The 17,892-nt window shown below is 33.1% G+C and overlaps 1 protein-coding gene across 1 annotated transcript in view; it reads left to right on the forward strand.

Annotated features, from left to right (window-relative positions):
* Positions 1 to 2,072: 2,072 nt before the first annotated feature.
* Positions 2,073 to 17,892, forward strand: part of LOC111709894 (uncharacterized) — a 26,265-nt gene continuing 10,445 nt past the window's right edge. Inside the window, exons 1-2 of the mRNA XM_023483832.1 lie at positions 2,073 to 2,872; positions 8,538 to 8,669. Coding sequence (XP_023339600.1) covers positions 2,603 to 2,872; positions 8,538 to 8,669 — 402 coding nt within the window. The 5' untranslated portion in view covers positions 2,073 to 2,602. The remainder of the gene's footprint in view (positions 2,873 to 8,537; positions 8,670 to 17,892) is intronic.

Consider the following 17,892-nt stretch of genomic DNA (forward strand, 5'->3'; position numbering starts at 1 on the left):
GCAATGAGAAATTAAAAAAAGTTTAATCAAAATAAACGAAACTGTGTTTTTTCCACAATCTCATATTTTCTAATCCCTATATCTTTGCAACCTTATGGTATAAACCTTTGATAATTCAAACTTAGATAATTGGATCTAACAGAATTAATAGTTTAAAATATTTAAGACATCCGGTTGAAAAAATATTAGGGTTAAGAAAATTAGATTTTGTGGGAAAAGCTGATTTTCTACGGTGTTCTTGTACATTTTTGTAATTTAAACTTTGTATTAAGTGAACAATTTAAAAAAAAAAACTTGGTGTTATGTGTTATGTAATGTGTAGTTAGATGATCATTATCAATCTTTTATTTATTTAGTGATTTATTTTCAAATCTTAAACTAACTCTTTTCATATTTTATTATATTATTTGTTCTTCCCGGTCTTTAAAACATCTCTAAAGCATCTCTTTTATCTATCCTATTGAAGCCTACCCATCCGAGATATTAAGATATTTTTTAATTCAAAAAATACTTTTCTGTAAATCAAAACTTTCCTTAAAAACATCCTTTTCTATGGGATGTATATATAATCCTATTCCTGAATATCTTCTCTTATTTCCTGAAAATATCTGATTTTTCCTTAAATTCTATTTTAGATAAAAATTAAAACTTAAATTGTTCCTATATAATTTTTTAAAATTCAGTTTCTGTAACATATGGACCTCCCCCACGGTGGGGTATTTTGTTTTTGTCACAATACTCCTCTTAAAATGCATATGTCTTGTGTTTCATGTTGAGATTGGACAAAATGAATATATTCTGAAAATCTTTTCATTTACAAACATTGTATGAATTGTAGCTAGCGTTGGTTTATTATGATTTCAATTTATAATAACTTTTCCCGTTCATATATTTACCCTTGAATGGATCCTGTAATCCCGCAATATATTTAGATGTCGTCTTAGTTGCAGCGAGTATTTGTAAGAACAACATACATTTTACAGTAAAAGCACAAGAAAGCACTCCTTTACAACCAAATCTCAATTTAAAGTCATAATTTTACAGCAGCAGTATGATCATTACAATTTTCGGCCAGACAACAGTTTCAAGGATATCTTTGTCAATGGGACAAGCCCTTCCTTTTTAAAATTGAACATTACCTCGACAGTTCCTTATTAACGAAAATACGTATTTCTTATTTGTGAGTCTGATGGGAAATGTTGATCAAATAAGTTGACGGAAGGGAAGGTCAATGAGAATTCTTTTGTTTGTTCACACAGTTCTGAGTTCAGTATACATATATTTTCAAAAATTCAAAGAATGTACAGTGATAACCAAAAACTCTGCAACAGGAAAACGACTTTTTAAATCAAGTTATTTCTTTGAAAAGTCCAATGAGTTTGAGACACGACAATTGTGCTGTGAAAACAGACCCGTTCACTAAATTTAGTAAGTGTCTATTAAAACTATTTGCTTTGTAACAACATAAATACACTTAAGTATTGGTATAATGTCGTCTTCTTCCTAATCCATGGTTTTCTGGTTATCACTGTATAGGAGTGCAGCATCTCAAAAAGAATAAATATGGTTTTTGTTATGTGAAGATGAAACGCTGAGTGGTTGGAGGGAAGAGAGGGGGGGGGGGCTTGATGGAAGATATGGAAGGAGAGGGGGTTAAAAGGTTTGAAAATATTCCAAGGGGAGTCGATGCCTCTTCTGTATTGGTTTTCAATTCACAAGTCATCCCTGATTAAATTTTAAACTAAGATTGACAAAAAATTGCATGAGCAGGACAATAAGGGAACAGTTATTCTATCTTAAAACTTGTTCGGTTCACAGTATAAAAAGAGATTAATAGAGTTTAGAACTCATCCTAAACATAAAGATCAAGATATGAAGACATATATATCACATGTATCTATGTTAGTACTCTTCGTGCATCTTTTTCAAGTTTTTAATCTATCTTTGGTACTTGACTTCATTGAACTTACATAAAATATTTTCCCTGATATTCTCAAGCATACAAGTTACATTTTTATATCTTTTAATTCATTTAGTTTTGCACGTTTTTTGAGTTTAAGATTTGGTCAGGGTGGAATGAGGGAGCAGGACGGATATTGTGAGCTTCCAGCTAGCTCCGGAACCTCAAACCTGAAGCAGGACGGCTATTGTGAGCTTGGAGCAGGACAGATATAGTAAGCCCATAAAGTTCTAAACCTGAAATAGGACGGCTCTGGCGATTTTAGCTCAAAATTTCCTGAGCTGGAGCAGGGCGTAATCAGTAGGCTTCTTTCTCCACCAGAGACCTGGAGAAAACCGGAATCTCTGGCACAGGAAACTTAGACATGGATCAGGACGGATAGAGTAAACTTCTAACTCAAACCCTAAACCTGAAGCAGGACGGATCCGGCAACTTTTACCTCCCAAACCCTAGACCTGAAACAGCTTCTAGTTCAACAGCCCTAAATCTGGAGCAGGACAGATATAGTGAGATTCTATCTCCACCCTAAACCTGGAGCAGAACGGATCTAATGAGCTTCTAGCTCCGAAACCCTAGACCTGGAGCAGGACGGATACGGTGAGCTACTATCTCCGATCTCTAGACCTGAGACCAGATATCATTATGTGGCCGAATACGTTTAACAAGAAGTGTGCAACAATCAGTGGTTGGCAATGCTTGGGAGATTTTGCGGCAGTAAAACAACAATTACAAAAAATCCGCGCATCCACGCGCATCCCCCCGCGCAAAGATGAGGAGGGGAGGGGGGCGAGCAGGCCCTTGCCCCCACTCCCTGGGCAGAATAAATCTGTAAGATTTAATATTCCGGATGGACTGCTGCCTCCTAGTGGTAGCGAGGGATCAGATCAAGGATATGAAAGCGATCAGTCAAGGGTAAGTGGATTTATATCAAAATACAGTGGTTCTCAAAATAAGATGGAATAGGAGAACGATTATAAATCAAACTGAAGTCTGTCTAATGCTGTTTTAAAGTTAATATTTCAACACAATAACAAACTAAAAATCTTATTGAATACAAGTCAGCTTACGCTAAATACATGTACTTTCAGTCTATCATGTTTCTACGGCCTAAACCAATTAAAAAGGGGAATTAAAATCGTCTTTCAATTTTGTGAACGATTTTGTAAATCTTAACTGTGTTACCTTTAACATTTTCAAAGGCAATACTGTTACAAATTAGCAAATTAGTTTGGTACATTTACAATTTAAAGAATTTTCATTCCGCTTTAAATACTGATTAAAATGTAAATCTATATTTTAAACTTTCTGTCTAAATTTTTATTTTTTATATCGATAATTTAAAGCCTGTGTAAAATCTCGAAACTAGCAAAAGTAAGAATAAACGTAACTATTAATCAATATACAGTTAAAAAGTAATAATCTTAGCTGAATACAAATAAAATAACGTAAATTTGATGATAATAAGTCCTTGATTTTCTACTGCACCGTTAACCCGTATCATACACGGCACAGGTTTTACAAAAGTTTTTATTTAATCAGAAGTTTTCTGGTTTATTTAAAGGGATTGTTCAAGTATTTCATCATGTTTATTTAAAGGGATTGTTCAAGTATTTCATCATGTTTATGTAAAGGAATTGTTCAAGTATTTCATCATGTTTATTTAAAGGGATTGTTCAAGTATTTCATCATGTTTATACACAAAGGATGAGAGTTTAAGGGCGAACTTGAACTCGAGGAGGAGGGGGTTGTGGTGATCAAGTTTATACAAGGGGTGGAGGAAGAAGGAGGAGGAGGGGGTTGTGGTGATCCCTAAATTTGAATATCAAAGGTCGCAAAAAGTTGGCACCTTTTTAATCCTTCGGTCCTTTTACAGGGAACATTGGTTTAGAATAGCACTGATATTACTGGGATTAAACATATATTAAACTGTTTTTAATTTATCAAATTCAATATTTAGAATCCTGATTATCTTCAACCTTTTAACCTAGGATGATCTTAGAGCATAATCATGAATAAGCCTAAGGTGTGAGGAAGTATTATCAACCCTTCCCTCCGATTCAATCTGCCCCCCCATTCATCCTTCCCTCCTTTCCATATCCATGACATTTTAGATTAATTTGGGGGGTTTACCTTGTAGGCTTGTTCTTGTACTCTAAACAAACTAGGATAATTTTAAATCAGAAAACGCCTTTCCAGAGATTGCTTATCCCTTATGCTCCCTACCCTCCCAGCCTTATCCAACCCCACCGTCATAGGCTGAAAGTCCCATTCATGCCCCCCCCCCTCATCTCTCCTATTCATATATTCCTTAATTCGTGTGTTAGTTTTGGCTCCCTCGATCCCCTGATTAACCCTCTGTTCTATTCTTTTCAGTTTTATTTCAAGTTTTCAGAGGATTGTTTCCAAACTTTGCTGCATTCATGTTGATTTCAACATCATGCAAATTTGCCAAAACTAATTTCGCAACTTAAAACATTAAACACCTTGTTTACCGCTTTCAACATATTTTTTAAATATTCTTTAAAAGTATTCTTAAAAAAGAACAGGAAACATCTTCTAAACTTTTAAACAATTACAATTCAAAATCGGATGGATAAGAAAAGCTCCCTTTTAATTGTTCCTTTGATCAAAGGAATTGAGCTTTTCCATACAATCAAATTTTCTAATCCCTATATCTTTGCAACCCAATGTCGTAGATCTTTGATATTTCAAACTTAGATTATTTGATCTAATAGAGCTGGGAACTTTAGAATGGTGGATATCGGGATTAATGCTTGATCCACTCTTTTTCTTAATTTTGAGATTAAATATTGCTTATTTTCCTCATTAATCTCCGGATTAATTAACAGATTGGGATTAAGGATATCACATTCTAAAGTTTTTAACTTTGAGTTCATAAATATCTAAGGTCCACAACATTAAAACCTCTTCTCTGGTTCACGTTCAAGAGAAGTGGTTCCATTCAGTGTTCGGAGTTCAACTACGTCTTACTATTTATTAGTTTTGTTCCCTGAGGTTTACTGAAAACTATTCTGCTCTGTAAAATATCTGATTTGTTTTTAAATTCCTAAAAGTCATGAATAATAATTGTTTTGATTCGGCTTAATTGCATTTAACAGACGCGCCCTCATCGTATAATTTTCCGTATATTACCAAATATGTTAAGGAATTAATTTGCAAGTATACTTTTGCGAATATTTTCAACTGTTTCAACCATTTCCATACAATATTGTCCAAATAGAAATATTTCTAAAGAGTAGAATATTTTTGCATTGTTGAGCCCAATTAGCAAAAATTCAGCAAATGGGTTTGCGCAAAAAAGTTTGTTAAAGCAAATGTTTTTGTGGGGGTTTATAAAAAGGAATGTGACCATAGAAAAAGGTGACATTCTTCTTGTGCTCGAAGATCGACAACGTGTTTCTGCCGCATTTTTCCCTTTTTTTCACTGGAGGATTTTTTTCATTTTCTAAAACAATCTAAATAATTCGCAAAAGTAGAAGTATGCTGGAAAAAATCACTGGAGCAAAATTTGTTTAATTCTTATCTGATCTCTTCTAAAAGTACGCTGGTACGCTGATAACCAGAAAACTGTAGAATAGGAAGACGACATTAAAGCATAACTGAGATTAATTTTATGTTGTTACAAAGCAAATAACTTGAATATTAAGTTATTAAAACACTGGTTAAGTGCAATTGGTCTATTTACACTTCACAATTACTGTTTACCACGTTAATTTGACTATTTATGGTCAGAAATTGAGTCTAAAAGTCGACTTCCTATTCCAGAGTTTCCAGGTTATCACTGTAGGATTATTAAAATTCATCTTGTTATGATATGTTTACTAGTAGATACCTGGTAGATGAAAACTGCTTAAAGTATATAACGCGTGTAGAAGCCTTTGGATGGTTTTCTTAATTATGAAGATGGGGTTTGAAATAAAACAGCTTTATATGCAGTTTGCTAATTACTGGAATCTTTTACAATATAGTTTCAGTTTTTGCACATATTTGCACGATGCTCAGGTTTGCAGAGAACTGAATGAAATCATATTTTGCACTGCAGCTGGAAAACAGTAAAAACCGATGAAATTATGGGAGTTTAATGATTTGCAAAACAGTCACCATCAAATATTCTTTAGATTGCATTTTTCCAGTGAGGGAGGACAATGGCACCCTATAGTTAATTTTTCTAAGGGAGTCTGACTGTAGCAAATATCATAGCAATCCCCATATTTATTAACCTGAGCATACCTAGATATATTGAACATGAGCTACTTAATATGATTAAAACATGCATTGTTAATCCTTTAAATACGTATATTCAACTTAAACTACTCTGTAAGCATGTGTGGAGATAGCTAAACTTCTTACTAAACATATGAATATGTTTAGCTGTGCGGTAAAAACGTAACATGATTGTCTTAATCATGTGATATAGATAACGACGTAGAAATTGTAATTACGTTAATTCATGTTAACTTGTAATGTAAGATATCTAAATAACGTCAGTTTATAAAGTAACTTGGTACTGTTTACTGTTTACTTTGTTTGATAGCTGGGCTGTGTCCCCGTGTGACCTAGGAGCGGATAGTCCCCATCATTTGGGAACGATATATAGCTTGTTTACTAGCTAGGCTGTGTCCCTGTGTGGCATTTAGAGCCTGGATTGATAGCTTGGTTTGGCAGCTACAGAGATCGAGCCCAGTGGTAGAGGGGTTAATAGTTTGCGGGATTGTAACCGTGTGGATCATGTACTGGCTGACTTTGATAGCGGACGGGTTGGACCTGGATAAATACGTTTCAAGAACTTGTTATGGAGTAGGTGTTAACTACATGACATTACATAATTTTTTAGGGAGATTTTTTCCATCTCCCCCCTGAAACATATCTGTATGTTTGTATTTATATTCGTATGTATATTCTTTGGTTAGATTTACAGGGTTACCCACAAAGGATGAGAGTTTAAGGGCGAACTTGAACTCTTTACAGATAACGATCTGGTTTCTAGAATATATATATCTAGAATATATATATCTAGAATATATATATCTAGAATATATATATCTAGAATATAGTCTCTAAATAATTTACTAAATGATTTTGCAAGAAATGAAACAAGTTCGAGTGCAAGGAACCACAAATGTTATATTAAAATTGGAATACATTTTGCACATTCATTTCTGAAGCCTCATGTTTTGTGTGTAACCCTGTATCTGGGTATATTTTGATGTATTATGATTTCCTAGCCTTATTTTCTTCTCTCCATCAGGCCGGGGTATTAATTAATTTTAAAACCTTGTAATACCCTGGGGCCGGGGGGGGGGGGGGGGGGGGGGGGGGGCAGAGTAAAATTAAATAGATTAAGGTGCTAGAAGGGTTTTATGGTCTGAGAATGGATTTATTACGGATTGATTAAGTATTGCAGAACAGCGGATTTATATAAATATATTGTATATATAATGTATTAAGTTGAGTGCAGTAATATAATGCATACATGTAATTTATACTTACGGATTTATTGATCAAGTTTTATTCCTACATCCTCAAGGAACTCAACACGTTATTTCAATTTAAAGATTCGCAGTTTTCTATCTTTAATAGTGTTCAATTCTGAAATTCAATATGAAAAACCACAATTGAAAAAAATATCGTCATCCTGAATTCATCGCATCGTTTGAAAAATAAGCGATCTCACCCTTTAACCTAGAAAATAAGAATAACAAAGAAAAAAATTTTAAAGTACAAAACCTTCTATTTTTAAAGTTAACTACTGTTTTATTTATGTCCATTAGAAGAAACCACTAACTTTAATGCTGATAAATAAGTCAAATTTTTGCTGCAAAGAAAAGTTGGAACTTAGTTATTGCTTTATAATTTTCTTGTACAGTTGAAAATATAAAAAACTAAAGATAAAAGAAAATTGATTTATATTTTGTTGTTAAAAAAGTAAAAATTTAAAAACCTCAAAGAAAGATGTTTTTTTTAAAGTTAATTAACATTGCAATTGAATGATTAATTGAATTAAGATTTTTTATTTTAAATAGTGATTATGAAACTATTGTGTACTTCGTCATTCTTACTTACTTCATGGTAAATTTTTATTATAAACGTGCTATAAAGTAATCATCGTGGTATAAAGTTTAATTAGCTGTACATCATCGCACGTGTGCTGTAAAGTTTTGATTGGTTCCCGGGTTTTCTTTAACAAAATTAGGATATTACCAAAATATTTGCTTCAATGTAAATGAAAATAAAGCTGAATGTAACTTTATATTTTTATTTCTGCTTTCTTGAAAAGCTTATGTTATCTAAAAACCATGCAATAAGACAAGTACTTATCTAGAAATAGCCATTGCAATAAGACGAGTATACTCATTTTCCATAAACACACTATTATTTTGGCTTAACTTGCTATAAACTTGCTATAAACGGATTGAAAGTACTATATATTTAGAGAGATGTAGAATTTCATACTTTGAAAGCTGAGCATATTACAAACCATATCGTTCTAAATTCATAATAGCAGACAGGTTTAATCACATAGAAACAAGTTATCATATCGGTCATTTTGTTTTAGGAACGAAGACGACAGCTGGAATCTCAAGGATTGTACGGGGCACGAGATGTACACGGGAGACAGGTTCAGTACACTGATAGAGAGTTGTCAGCTTCAAGTCCAGTTCTTCTACAACTCTACGATGCTATTAAGGTTTGTCTACACTTTACAGATAGAATAATTAAAAATCTAAAAATATAAAAATCTTGCAATCTATAAAAAATACACCTATAAAGTATGACTAAAGTTTCCGCTGATTACGTTTAAAGTTTCAATCGAATATTTAAGGGTTATGATTTAAGATTCTTCTAAATTGAGTTTAATCATGTACGTTTAATGTTTTCGCATAATATTGGTAGATTATGTTTAAAGTTTCCGCTAAATATTAGTGGATTTGGAAAATGTCCTAAATATTGTTGATGAACCCTGGAGCTGCCAATAAGTTTGCTGAAAATATTACAAATATTTATGCAAACCATTGTATTTATCGCAAAATAACTAGGCACACAATCTTCCACTGACAGTCAAGAAGAAAGATTTATTTAGCTAAAAAGCCGAAAATGTTTAAGGACTGAAGTAGGTTAAAGTAAATTAAGGGTTTATTTTATGATGGAAATGAAAGAGTGTCCCACTATCATATCAATACAATGAAGACGACTTCTCTACTTAAGTTTTGATTGTAAACAAGCTTTTTTCGACTTACCTTACAAGTTTACAAGAATCAAAGAGAAGCTTTTTAATTGAGAGCTTCTCTTGACTTCTATCTATATTGTATATGTGTATCCATGCTGTTAAACAGCTTTTTACAACTCAAAATTGAAATCGAAAGCCGTTTTTAAGGTATTGATACAATCGCCTACCACTGTATATAATCTAAGCTAATAAAGCTTGAGATTTGAACTATTGTATTGTTAATTCATTCAGAAATAATTAATCCGTATCTCTTGTAGTCCGATGGATTAGGGTATTTTTTGGATGGATTGAAACCTTGAAAGTTTCGATCAATAAGTTTTTACTTCAATTTTTTTAAAAGCATTACAAAAAATAAATCAGTAGCTCAAAAATGAAAAGTAACAACGGTCATTCAAGCGTCTGTGAAAGCAACTATAGAAAGTTAACCCTAATAGAATCTTCTGAAATACGTTCACGCTCCCTTTCGAGAAACTTGAGACCAAGAAGTACCTTCCCAACCTTGTAAATTGTATTACTGTGTCCAAATCTCTACAGATTATTAGAATTGTTCCCCTGATTACCGGCCCGTCTCCTGGGCTTTATTTCTCAATAAACTGAAGTCTTTTTGACAGAAAATAAAAGAATTATATTTGTAGAGGAGCTTTTTACTCAATAGAACTAAAACTTTACAGGTTCTTGATAACCAAAGTGATTAAATACAGGGTGTCCCAAAAAACATGGGAATTCAGTGACGAATTCGATATCGTCTTTGTGACGTTTATTGGATACAAACAAACAAACAAACAAACAGACANGCCAGGCAAAATCAATGAATTGATTAAGCGACTAAATAGTATTTACATATAAACTACATAGAAACGTACAAAAAATTTTGATTTTAAATCGTGAAAATTTCGAAGTTCTATCTGAAGACGACATTTACATGGGTCTTTAGTCTATTTTTTCTAGTCTTTACTTTCCAAACGAAATCTTTTCATGAAATTATTTCCAAACCAAATAAAACCTTATGGCTCAACCTGTCGTCGTTTCCTTAGTCTGTTCCACTTTAGTATTTATTCACTTTGCTTGATAACAAGCTGTACATGAAGTAAATTAGGAATTAAAGAGACTGTCGACGTAATTTCAAGAAAACATCCATTAACATGTTACAACGGTACCCAACCTGTGTTGGACCAAACATTATACAGAGATTTTTCTTTGTGAAAATGGATAATTTTTTAATGTCGCATGGGGTGTTATGAAGCATAAACAAGAAAGAATATAGACCGAATTTATTCAATTTTAAGATAGGAAAAAGTTGATATCTTCCTCATTTTACACTTAAACAAAGATGCTCATCTTGTGAATCGGACAAGAAATGTTTAATTGAAGTCAATATGATATTAACGTTACGTCTCTATATATAGTTGTTAAATTACTGACGCAGTATCTTTCGAGGATTTTTCTACTTTTGCGTAAAACCCAAAATCCATGAAGGAATGTGTTAAATATTCTATGAATCAAATACATTTTCATTCCATATTATTTAAACTCACATATCATGGATTATACAGTGAGAACCAGAAAACTCTGGAATAGGGAGACAATTTTACGGCAATTGTCCAAAAAACATGAGACACAACAACTGTGAAGCCTAGACAAACCCATTTTACTAAATACGCGATTAAATAAATTGCTATAGTGAAACTACTTGCTTTGTAACGACATCAAATACATTTGATTATTGTCTTAATGTCGTCTTCATATTCCACAACTTTCTGGTTCCTACTTTCTGGATCCAGGCATTATGCACTTTAAACAGATCGTTATTTTTCAATCCGTCTCCGATCTATAATCCTTATAAGTAAGCTCAAAGGAATCTAGAGTCAGATAGTTCATCCATTACTGTATATCGGGAGTTAGAACGATTACAAAAATCATGAAATGTCAATCAATGCTAAATCATTATCCGCTCATCCGTTCCTTTACTCTTTATTCTCTCATCCGTCCCACTGTTCTATATTATTTTATCCGCCCCACTGCTCTTTATTCTCTCATCCGCCCCACTGCTCTATATTCTCTCATCCGTCCCACTACTCTATATTATCTCATCCGCCCCACTGCTCTATATTCTCTCATCCGCCCCACTGCTCTTTATTATCTCATCCGTCCCTTTACTCTTTATTCTCTCATCCGGCCCACTACTTTTTATTCTCTCATCTGTCCCACTGCTCTATATTCTTTCATCCCTTAATTTTCTGTCAACCAAGCCATTGGGACTAACTAACTGTATATAGTCCAAACATATCTGCATGAAAGTTTCAAGCCTAGTTTCATATGAATGGGTTGTATATGATGAAAGACTCCACGAACTGCGATGTTATTATAAAATGTGATGTACGCACATACGAACCCGTGTTCTCGAGCCAATTGAATCATTATTCGAATTATCTATTCAATCCTGGGTGAAATTTCTGCATGCAAAAACATGTGCAAATCCGGAATCGTGACCAGTCCGTCAAGTCCTTTATACAGTCTAGGATCTTTGGGTAGTTTATCTTTGCCAAATAGGAACCATCCTGGAACCGTCCTAACCACCCTGAAATTATCCTGGAACCATCCTGTAACCATCCTAGAACCATCCTGGAACCATTTTTACCATCGTGGAACCATCCTGGATTCATCCCAATAATCATATTCATTCTAACCATCCTAGAACTATTCTAGAACCATCCTAACTAAACTGGAACCATCCTGACTCTCCTGTAATCAAAATAACCATTCTGGATCCATCCTAACTATCCTGGAACCATCCCAACCATCCTAGAACTATCCTAACAATCCTGGAACAATCCTAAACCTCCTGGAACCATCCTAACTATACTGGAATCATCCTTCCCATCATAGAACCCTCCTAGAACTATCCTGGAACCATCGTTATCGTTTTGGAATCACCCTAGCCATCCTGGAACTACCCTGGAACCTTTCTTACCATCCTGGAACCATCCTAACTATACTGGAACAATCCTTCCCATCTTGGAACCATCCTAGAATTATCCTAGAACCATCCTTCCCATCCTGGAACCATTCTTCCCATCCTGGAACCATACTAGTACTATCCTGGAACCATACTAGTACTATCCTGGAACAATCCTATCTATACTGGAACCATTCTTTTAAAAATGGAACCATCCTAACTATCCTAAAACTATCCTGGAACCATTCTAACCATCCTTGAACTGTCGTAACCATCCTAGAACCATCCAAAACATCATGGAACCATCCTTACCATCCCTACATCATCCATATAATCCTGGAACCATCCGAACCATCCTGGAACTTTCCTAGACATTATGAATCCATCCTAACCATCCTAAACACCCCAACCTTCCCGGAAAATCCTGGAACTATCCTAACTGTTTTCGGAACATCCTAACCATATGCGGACCATCCTAGTAATAATCTCGGAACAATTCTAACTATTCAAGACTATCCTGGAACTTTCTTGGAACTATTCTTAACAATCTGAATCTAGAATCTAGAATCATTTAAATCCGGATCCATATTCTACCAGACGGATCCAGGATGCGGATAAGATGGATTCAAAAAGTTGAGTCTTTGCCACAAACTCATATTTGGTGAAAAACTTTGATATTTCAAACTTAGATTATTTGATCTAACAGAATGTAAAGTTTGAAATATATAAGTTTATATGGATTAGAAAATCGGAGTTTGTAACAAAGACTCAATTCCTTTTCAAAAAAATGTCTGTAGGTTAAGACTGCATAACACTGTTAAAGGGAGTGACCGGCTATGTAAGGTAGTTGAACTGAGTATGCATGTAAGCACTCTAGATCCGAGATAACGTAACGATAACTCTACTCAAAGTCTAATTAGAATCTAACTGACTCTATCTCTAGCCAAACTCAAGGCTCTCTATCCTTAGCCAAAACTCAAGGCTATGTATACGTCCGTATTAAACGACAAATCGTATTGAACTAATTTATTTTATATACAGGTGAACGAAACTGACCGGGCTAGCCCGGCAGGATCAACATACAGATACAGATAATTAAGATATATATTACTAGCATGGATAACATAGATAACATTACACATTGATAAAGAATATATTACATGCAGTGTTGGGGTAAACTTCTTTCTGATTCATTTGAGACATATTAAACTTTTTAACGATCTGTAAATCCTGAGTTTGAGCACAAATTCTACGTTCAAAACTCCTACTTTGGGGATGGATACGTTTTCAGAATTTAAACAAAAATTGAACGATTGATTAATAATTAAAAAGTTAAGAATGGCGGAAACGAGTTTAGCAAAAATGTTCAAAAACATCAATCAGCTGTCTAGACCTTTTCAGCCGTTTTATCTGCTTATCAGATAATCGGACAAATCAGTCGTCTTATCTTCAGACCAATCATCTAATCCGCCCTCTATTCAACATTTGGATAAAGATTCGAGATTCCACACATTCAAGAATCCATCCTGCCCCCCTCCTCACTTTTCCATTCCATTGTAAAACATTTTCAGAATACTGTTTCATAAAAAACACTGATAATAAAAACTATGAATTCTACAAGATCGTATATAGCCAAATTTAAATATCAAAGATTTATGCGTAAAACTCTCAAAATACAGAAATCACAAAATAAGATTTCGTGGCAATTGTTCAGAATTCCTTTAAAAGAATTATGAACTATTTCTGTAACCCTCCTTTCCATTAATAAAAACTTGTTAATAAATAATGATAATAATGGTCTCATGACAATAACACTGAATTCATATAAAGAACTTTAATAAATGTTTCACAATGCATTGACAACATTTTACAAAGATAATTATAAACATAATTAATAAAATATGTTATGAGTTTAATAAAGTTTAAAGGGAAAGTTGAAAAATAATATTTTAAAGAACATAAATATTCGTAAAGTTTCTCTCTCGAAATTTGGAAAACACTACAACAATTTAAAGTTTATTTTACTGGATAGTGCTTCGAACATGGCATTTTGAAGGAACATTTTAAAGAAGTTTGTTCAATTTGGCTTTTTTATTTTTTTTTTTGATAGGGGGGAGCTGTTTTAATAGCCAATACTTAAAAGTACATTATTAGTAACTATTTTCTTTGGGAAGTGATAACTTTTTAAAATAATTATGTTTGAAAAGGAATTGAGTCTTTGTCACAAACTATAACCCAATGCCGTAGGCCTTAGATATTTCAAACTATGAATTCTGTTAGATGAAAGCATCTTAGTTTGAAATATCAAAGGTTTTCACCATCAGGCGGAAAAAATATAGATATTAAAAATTCTGAATTTGTTACAAAGACTCAATTCCTTTAGCTGAAATACATATCATCAAAGCCCCCCATAATAATAAACTATGACACATTATATTTTATGTGAAGTACTTGAATAAATAAGTGTTTGTTTTCTGGAGGTTTTCAATTAAATATTAATGTTGTTAAAACGGAATTTCGACCTTTCTTTAGAAATTAAAGATCAGTTACGACAAAAAAGTTTTATCATGATGAAAAACTATGCCACCCTGTCTGTGTGTAATAAGTAATTGTTTATCTTAAGCTATGTAATAATAAAAAGTACACATTCCATTGAAAGCACAAAATTATTACATCTACTTAAACTTTTTTCTTTTAATTTATCAATATTTTACCCCTAGGCTCTATTGATAGACCTTGGGACGCTTTAATACAACTTTTCTGGGGGATTTTAACCATATTATTATTAAAAAACATTATTCTAAACCTAAAATTAAAAGTACATATTTATATTTTGAGAATTTAAAAGAAAAGGAAAGTGACCAATCCCCACTTTTTGATTTATTACCCCTGTTGAACAACTTTTACTAACTTGAGCCACTTTCCTTCTGTATCAGTTTAAGCTGAAGAGAAGTGGTTTAACTTACTCTAGACATAGTTCAACTACTTCTTGATTTTAATTTTTAAAAATATTTTTCGCAATAGGAAAAAATTTGCAAAATTTTCTGTAAAGTAAATGAAGAATGAATGGGGTGCGAAACGCCCTAGATTGTTCTAACTTAATGTAAATATTTGCTTGGTATGAATAATAATTATAAAACGTGTATCTAGGAAAGTCGTGAAGACTGGAATACCATGGAACTGTATGTCGGTGACATAATTACATTTTCATGCCTTAATTTCTTAACTTATTACATAATTTTAGGTTTGCAACCTAGTCTTACTCATTGCACAACCTGTACCATTAACATTTTACAGGCGAAGGATGGAATGAACTGACTGAGAAATCATCACGATAATAACAAACAAAATAATATTTAGTAATAATAGTAATAATAATAATAATGATAGTAATGATAATAATAAAATAAATAATACTACTACCACTAAACAATAGTCATGTATTCATAATAACAATAATTTTTTTTTGGAATTTTACGGGCAACGCCAGGAACTTCAGCTAAAATCATGATATAATTCAATGAGCAGGTAAACCTGGTATCTATATCTGTGAATAATAATACAAACCTGATCAACTGCAGGTGCTACGACTTGTAATTCTAATAATATTGAAAATATGAATAGTAATAAAAAATAAATAGAGTCAAAAATTATATTTATAATAATGATAATTACAATGATAAACATGGTGATAATAATAATAATAAAAATAATAATATGGCATTTTTAAAATTTGTATCCAAGCTATAACATTTTTCTGTTTGGTAGAAATACCGTAAAATTGATTTTTATTGTTTAAGGTTTGTTTACTTATCGATTAGTTCAAATACTTTTGAAGATTAAATGATTAGTTAAGCCAAGGATATTGATCCTATTCAAGGTTTTTACAAAGACTGTGCACAATCGATTTAAGGTCTGAACAAAATGTGAATTATCTTTGGGTCAAACTTGTATCCTATATAATTGTACATAGACAGGATACAGGATACATCTTATAAACTATACTGTTAGCAAGAGAAGGAGGGAGAAATCTTCCTTATGGACGTTTTCATTTTCTGAATCTTCCTTATAGACGTTATCATTTTCTGAATCTTACTTGTAGACGTTTTCACTTTCTGAATTTACTTATAGACGTTATCATTTTCTGAATCTTCCTTATAGACGTTTTCATTTTCTGAATCTACTTATAGACGTTTTCATTTTCTGAATCTTCCTTATAGACGTTTTCATTTTCTGATCTTCCTCATAGACGTTTTCATTTTCTGAATCTTCCTTATAGACGTTTTCATTTTCTGAATCTTCCTTATGTACGTTTTCATTTTCTGAATCTTCCTTGTAGACGTTATCATTTTCTGAATCTTACTTATAGACGTTTTCATTTTCTGAATCTTCCTTATAGACGTTTTCATTTTCTGAATCTTCCTTATAGACGTTTTCATTTTCTGAATCTTCCTTATGGACGCTTTCATTTTCTGAATCTTCCTTGTAGACGTTATCATTTTCTGAATCTTACTTATAGACGTTTTCATTTTCTGAATCTTCCTTATATTCATTGTCATTTTTCTGAATCTTCCTTATAATTCGTTGTCATTTTCATAATCTTCCTCATTTTGGTAATCTTTCAAATATCTTCGTCATATTGATAATCTTTTTTTCGTCTTTTTTTGTAATCTTCCTCATTTTTATAATCTTTTTCGTTCTCGTAATAATACTTCTTAATTCTACAAAATTTCCTTGGATCTTTTTTAAAGAAATTGCTCTTAAAACATACGTTCTCGGCTCCGTGCTTTCATGAATATCCAATTATCCATGGCCTGTGTCCGAATTCAATAAATTTGAACCGCGTCTTAAATCCGCCAAAAACCGGTTTCAATTTAGCGCCGGCTTAAATCTTGAAACAATGAATACGATTTTAAGTGGAATAAACCATATTTGACCCGTGGCTTAAATTTAAGCCGCGGCTCAAATTCTTTAAATTCGGCCTCTGGTCAACATATTCAGGATTTCATCATCTCTATTCTTCACGCACGCTTCTCCCCTCCTTCTCCATCCCCTTCTCCCTCACCCTTTCCCCCTCCCCTCCTCCGTCCTCCTCACTCCCTCTTCTCTCCTCCTCCCCTCCTCCACCCTCCTTCTCAATCCATCAGAAATCCTGCCAATCCAAGTGACATGAAGGACCTATATTCTGATTTTTATTTATAAATCAAGCCTCTGTCGGGGGGGGATTCAAGAATAAGGGAAGGGGATGGGAAGAAGACATGATAGATAGGACTTTAAGTGCTAAAGGTGAACTTGACTCTTTATTCTTGACAACTTCAAAACCTTCTTTTTCTTCCCCCATCATCCTTCAAATCTGAATCTTCCTTATAATTATGACATTTTCTAAATCTTCCTGATAGATGTTTTCATTTTCTGAATCTTACTTATAGACGTTATCATTTTCTAAATCTTCCTTATAGACGTTATCATTTTCTGAATCTTCCTTATTGACGTTTTGATTTTCCGAATCTTCCTTTTAGACGTTGTTATTTTCTGAATCTTCCTTTTAGACGTTTTCATTTTCTGAATCTTCCTTATAGACGTTTTCATTTTCTGAATCCTCCTTATAGACATTTTCATTTTCTGAATCTTCTTTATAGTCGTTATCATTTTCTGAATCTTCCTTATGGACGTTTTCATTTTCTGAATCTTCCTTATGGACGTTTTCATTTTCTGAATCTTCCTTAT

The sequence above is a fragment of the Eurytemora carolleeae genome, unplaced genomic scaffold (genome assembly GCF_000591075.1).
Source record: "Eurytemora carolleeae unplaced genomic scaffold, Eaff_2.0 scaffold334, whole genome shotgun sequence".
In the NCBI taxonomy this organism is placed as follows: domain Eukaryota; kingdom Metazoa; phylum Arthropoda; class Copepoda; order Calanoida; family Temoridae; genus Eurytemora; species Eurytemora carolleeae.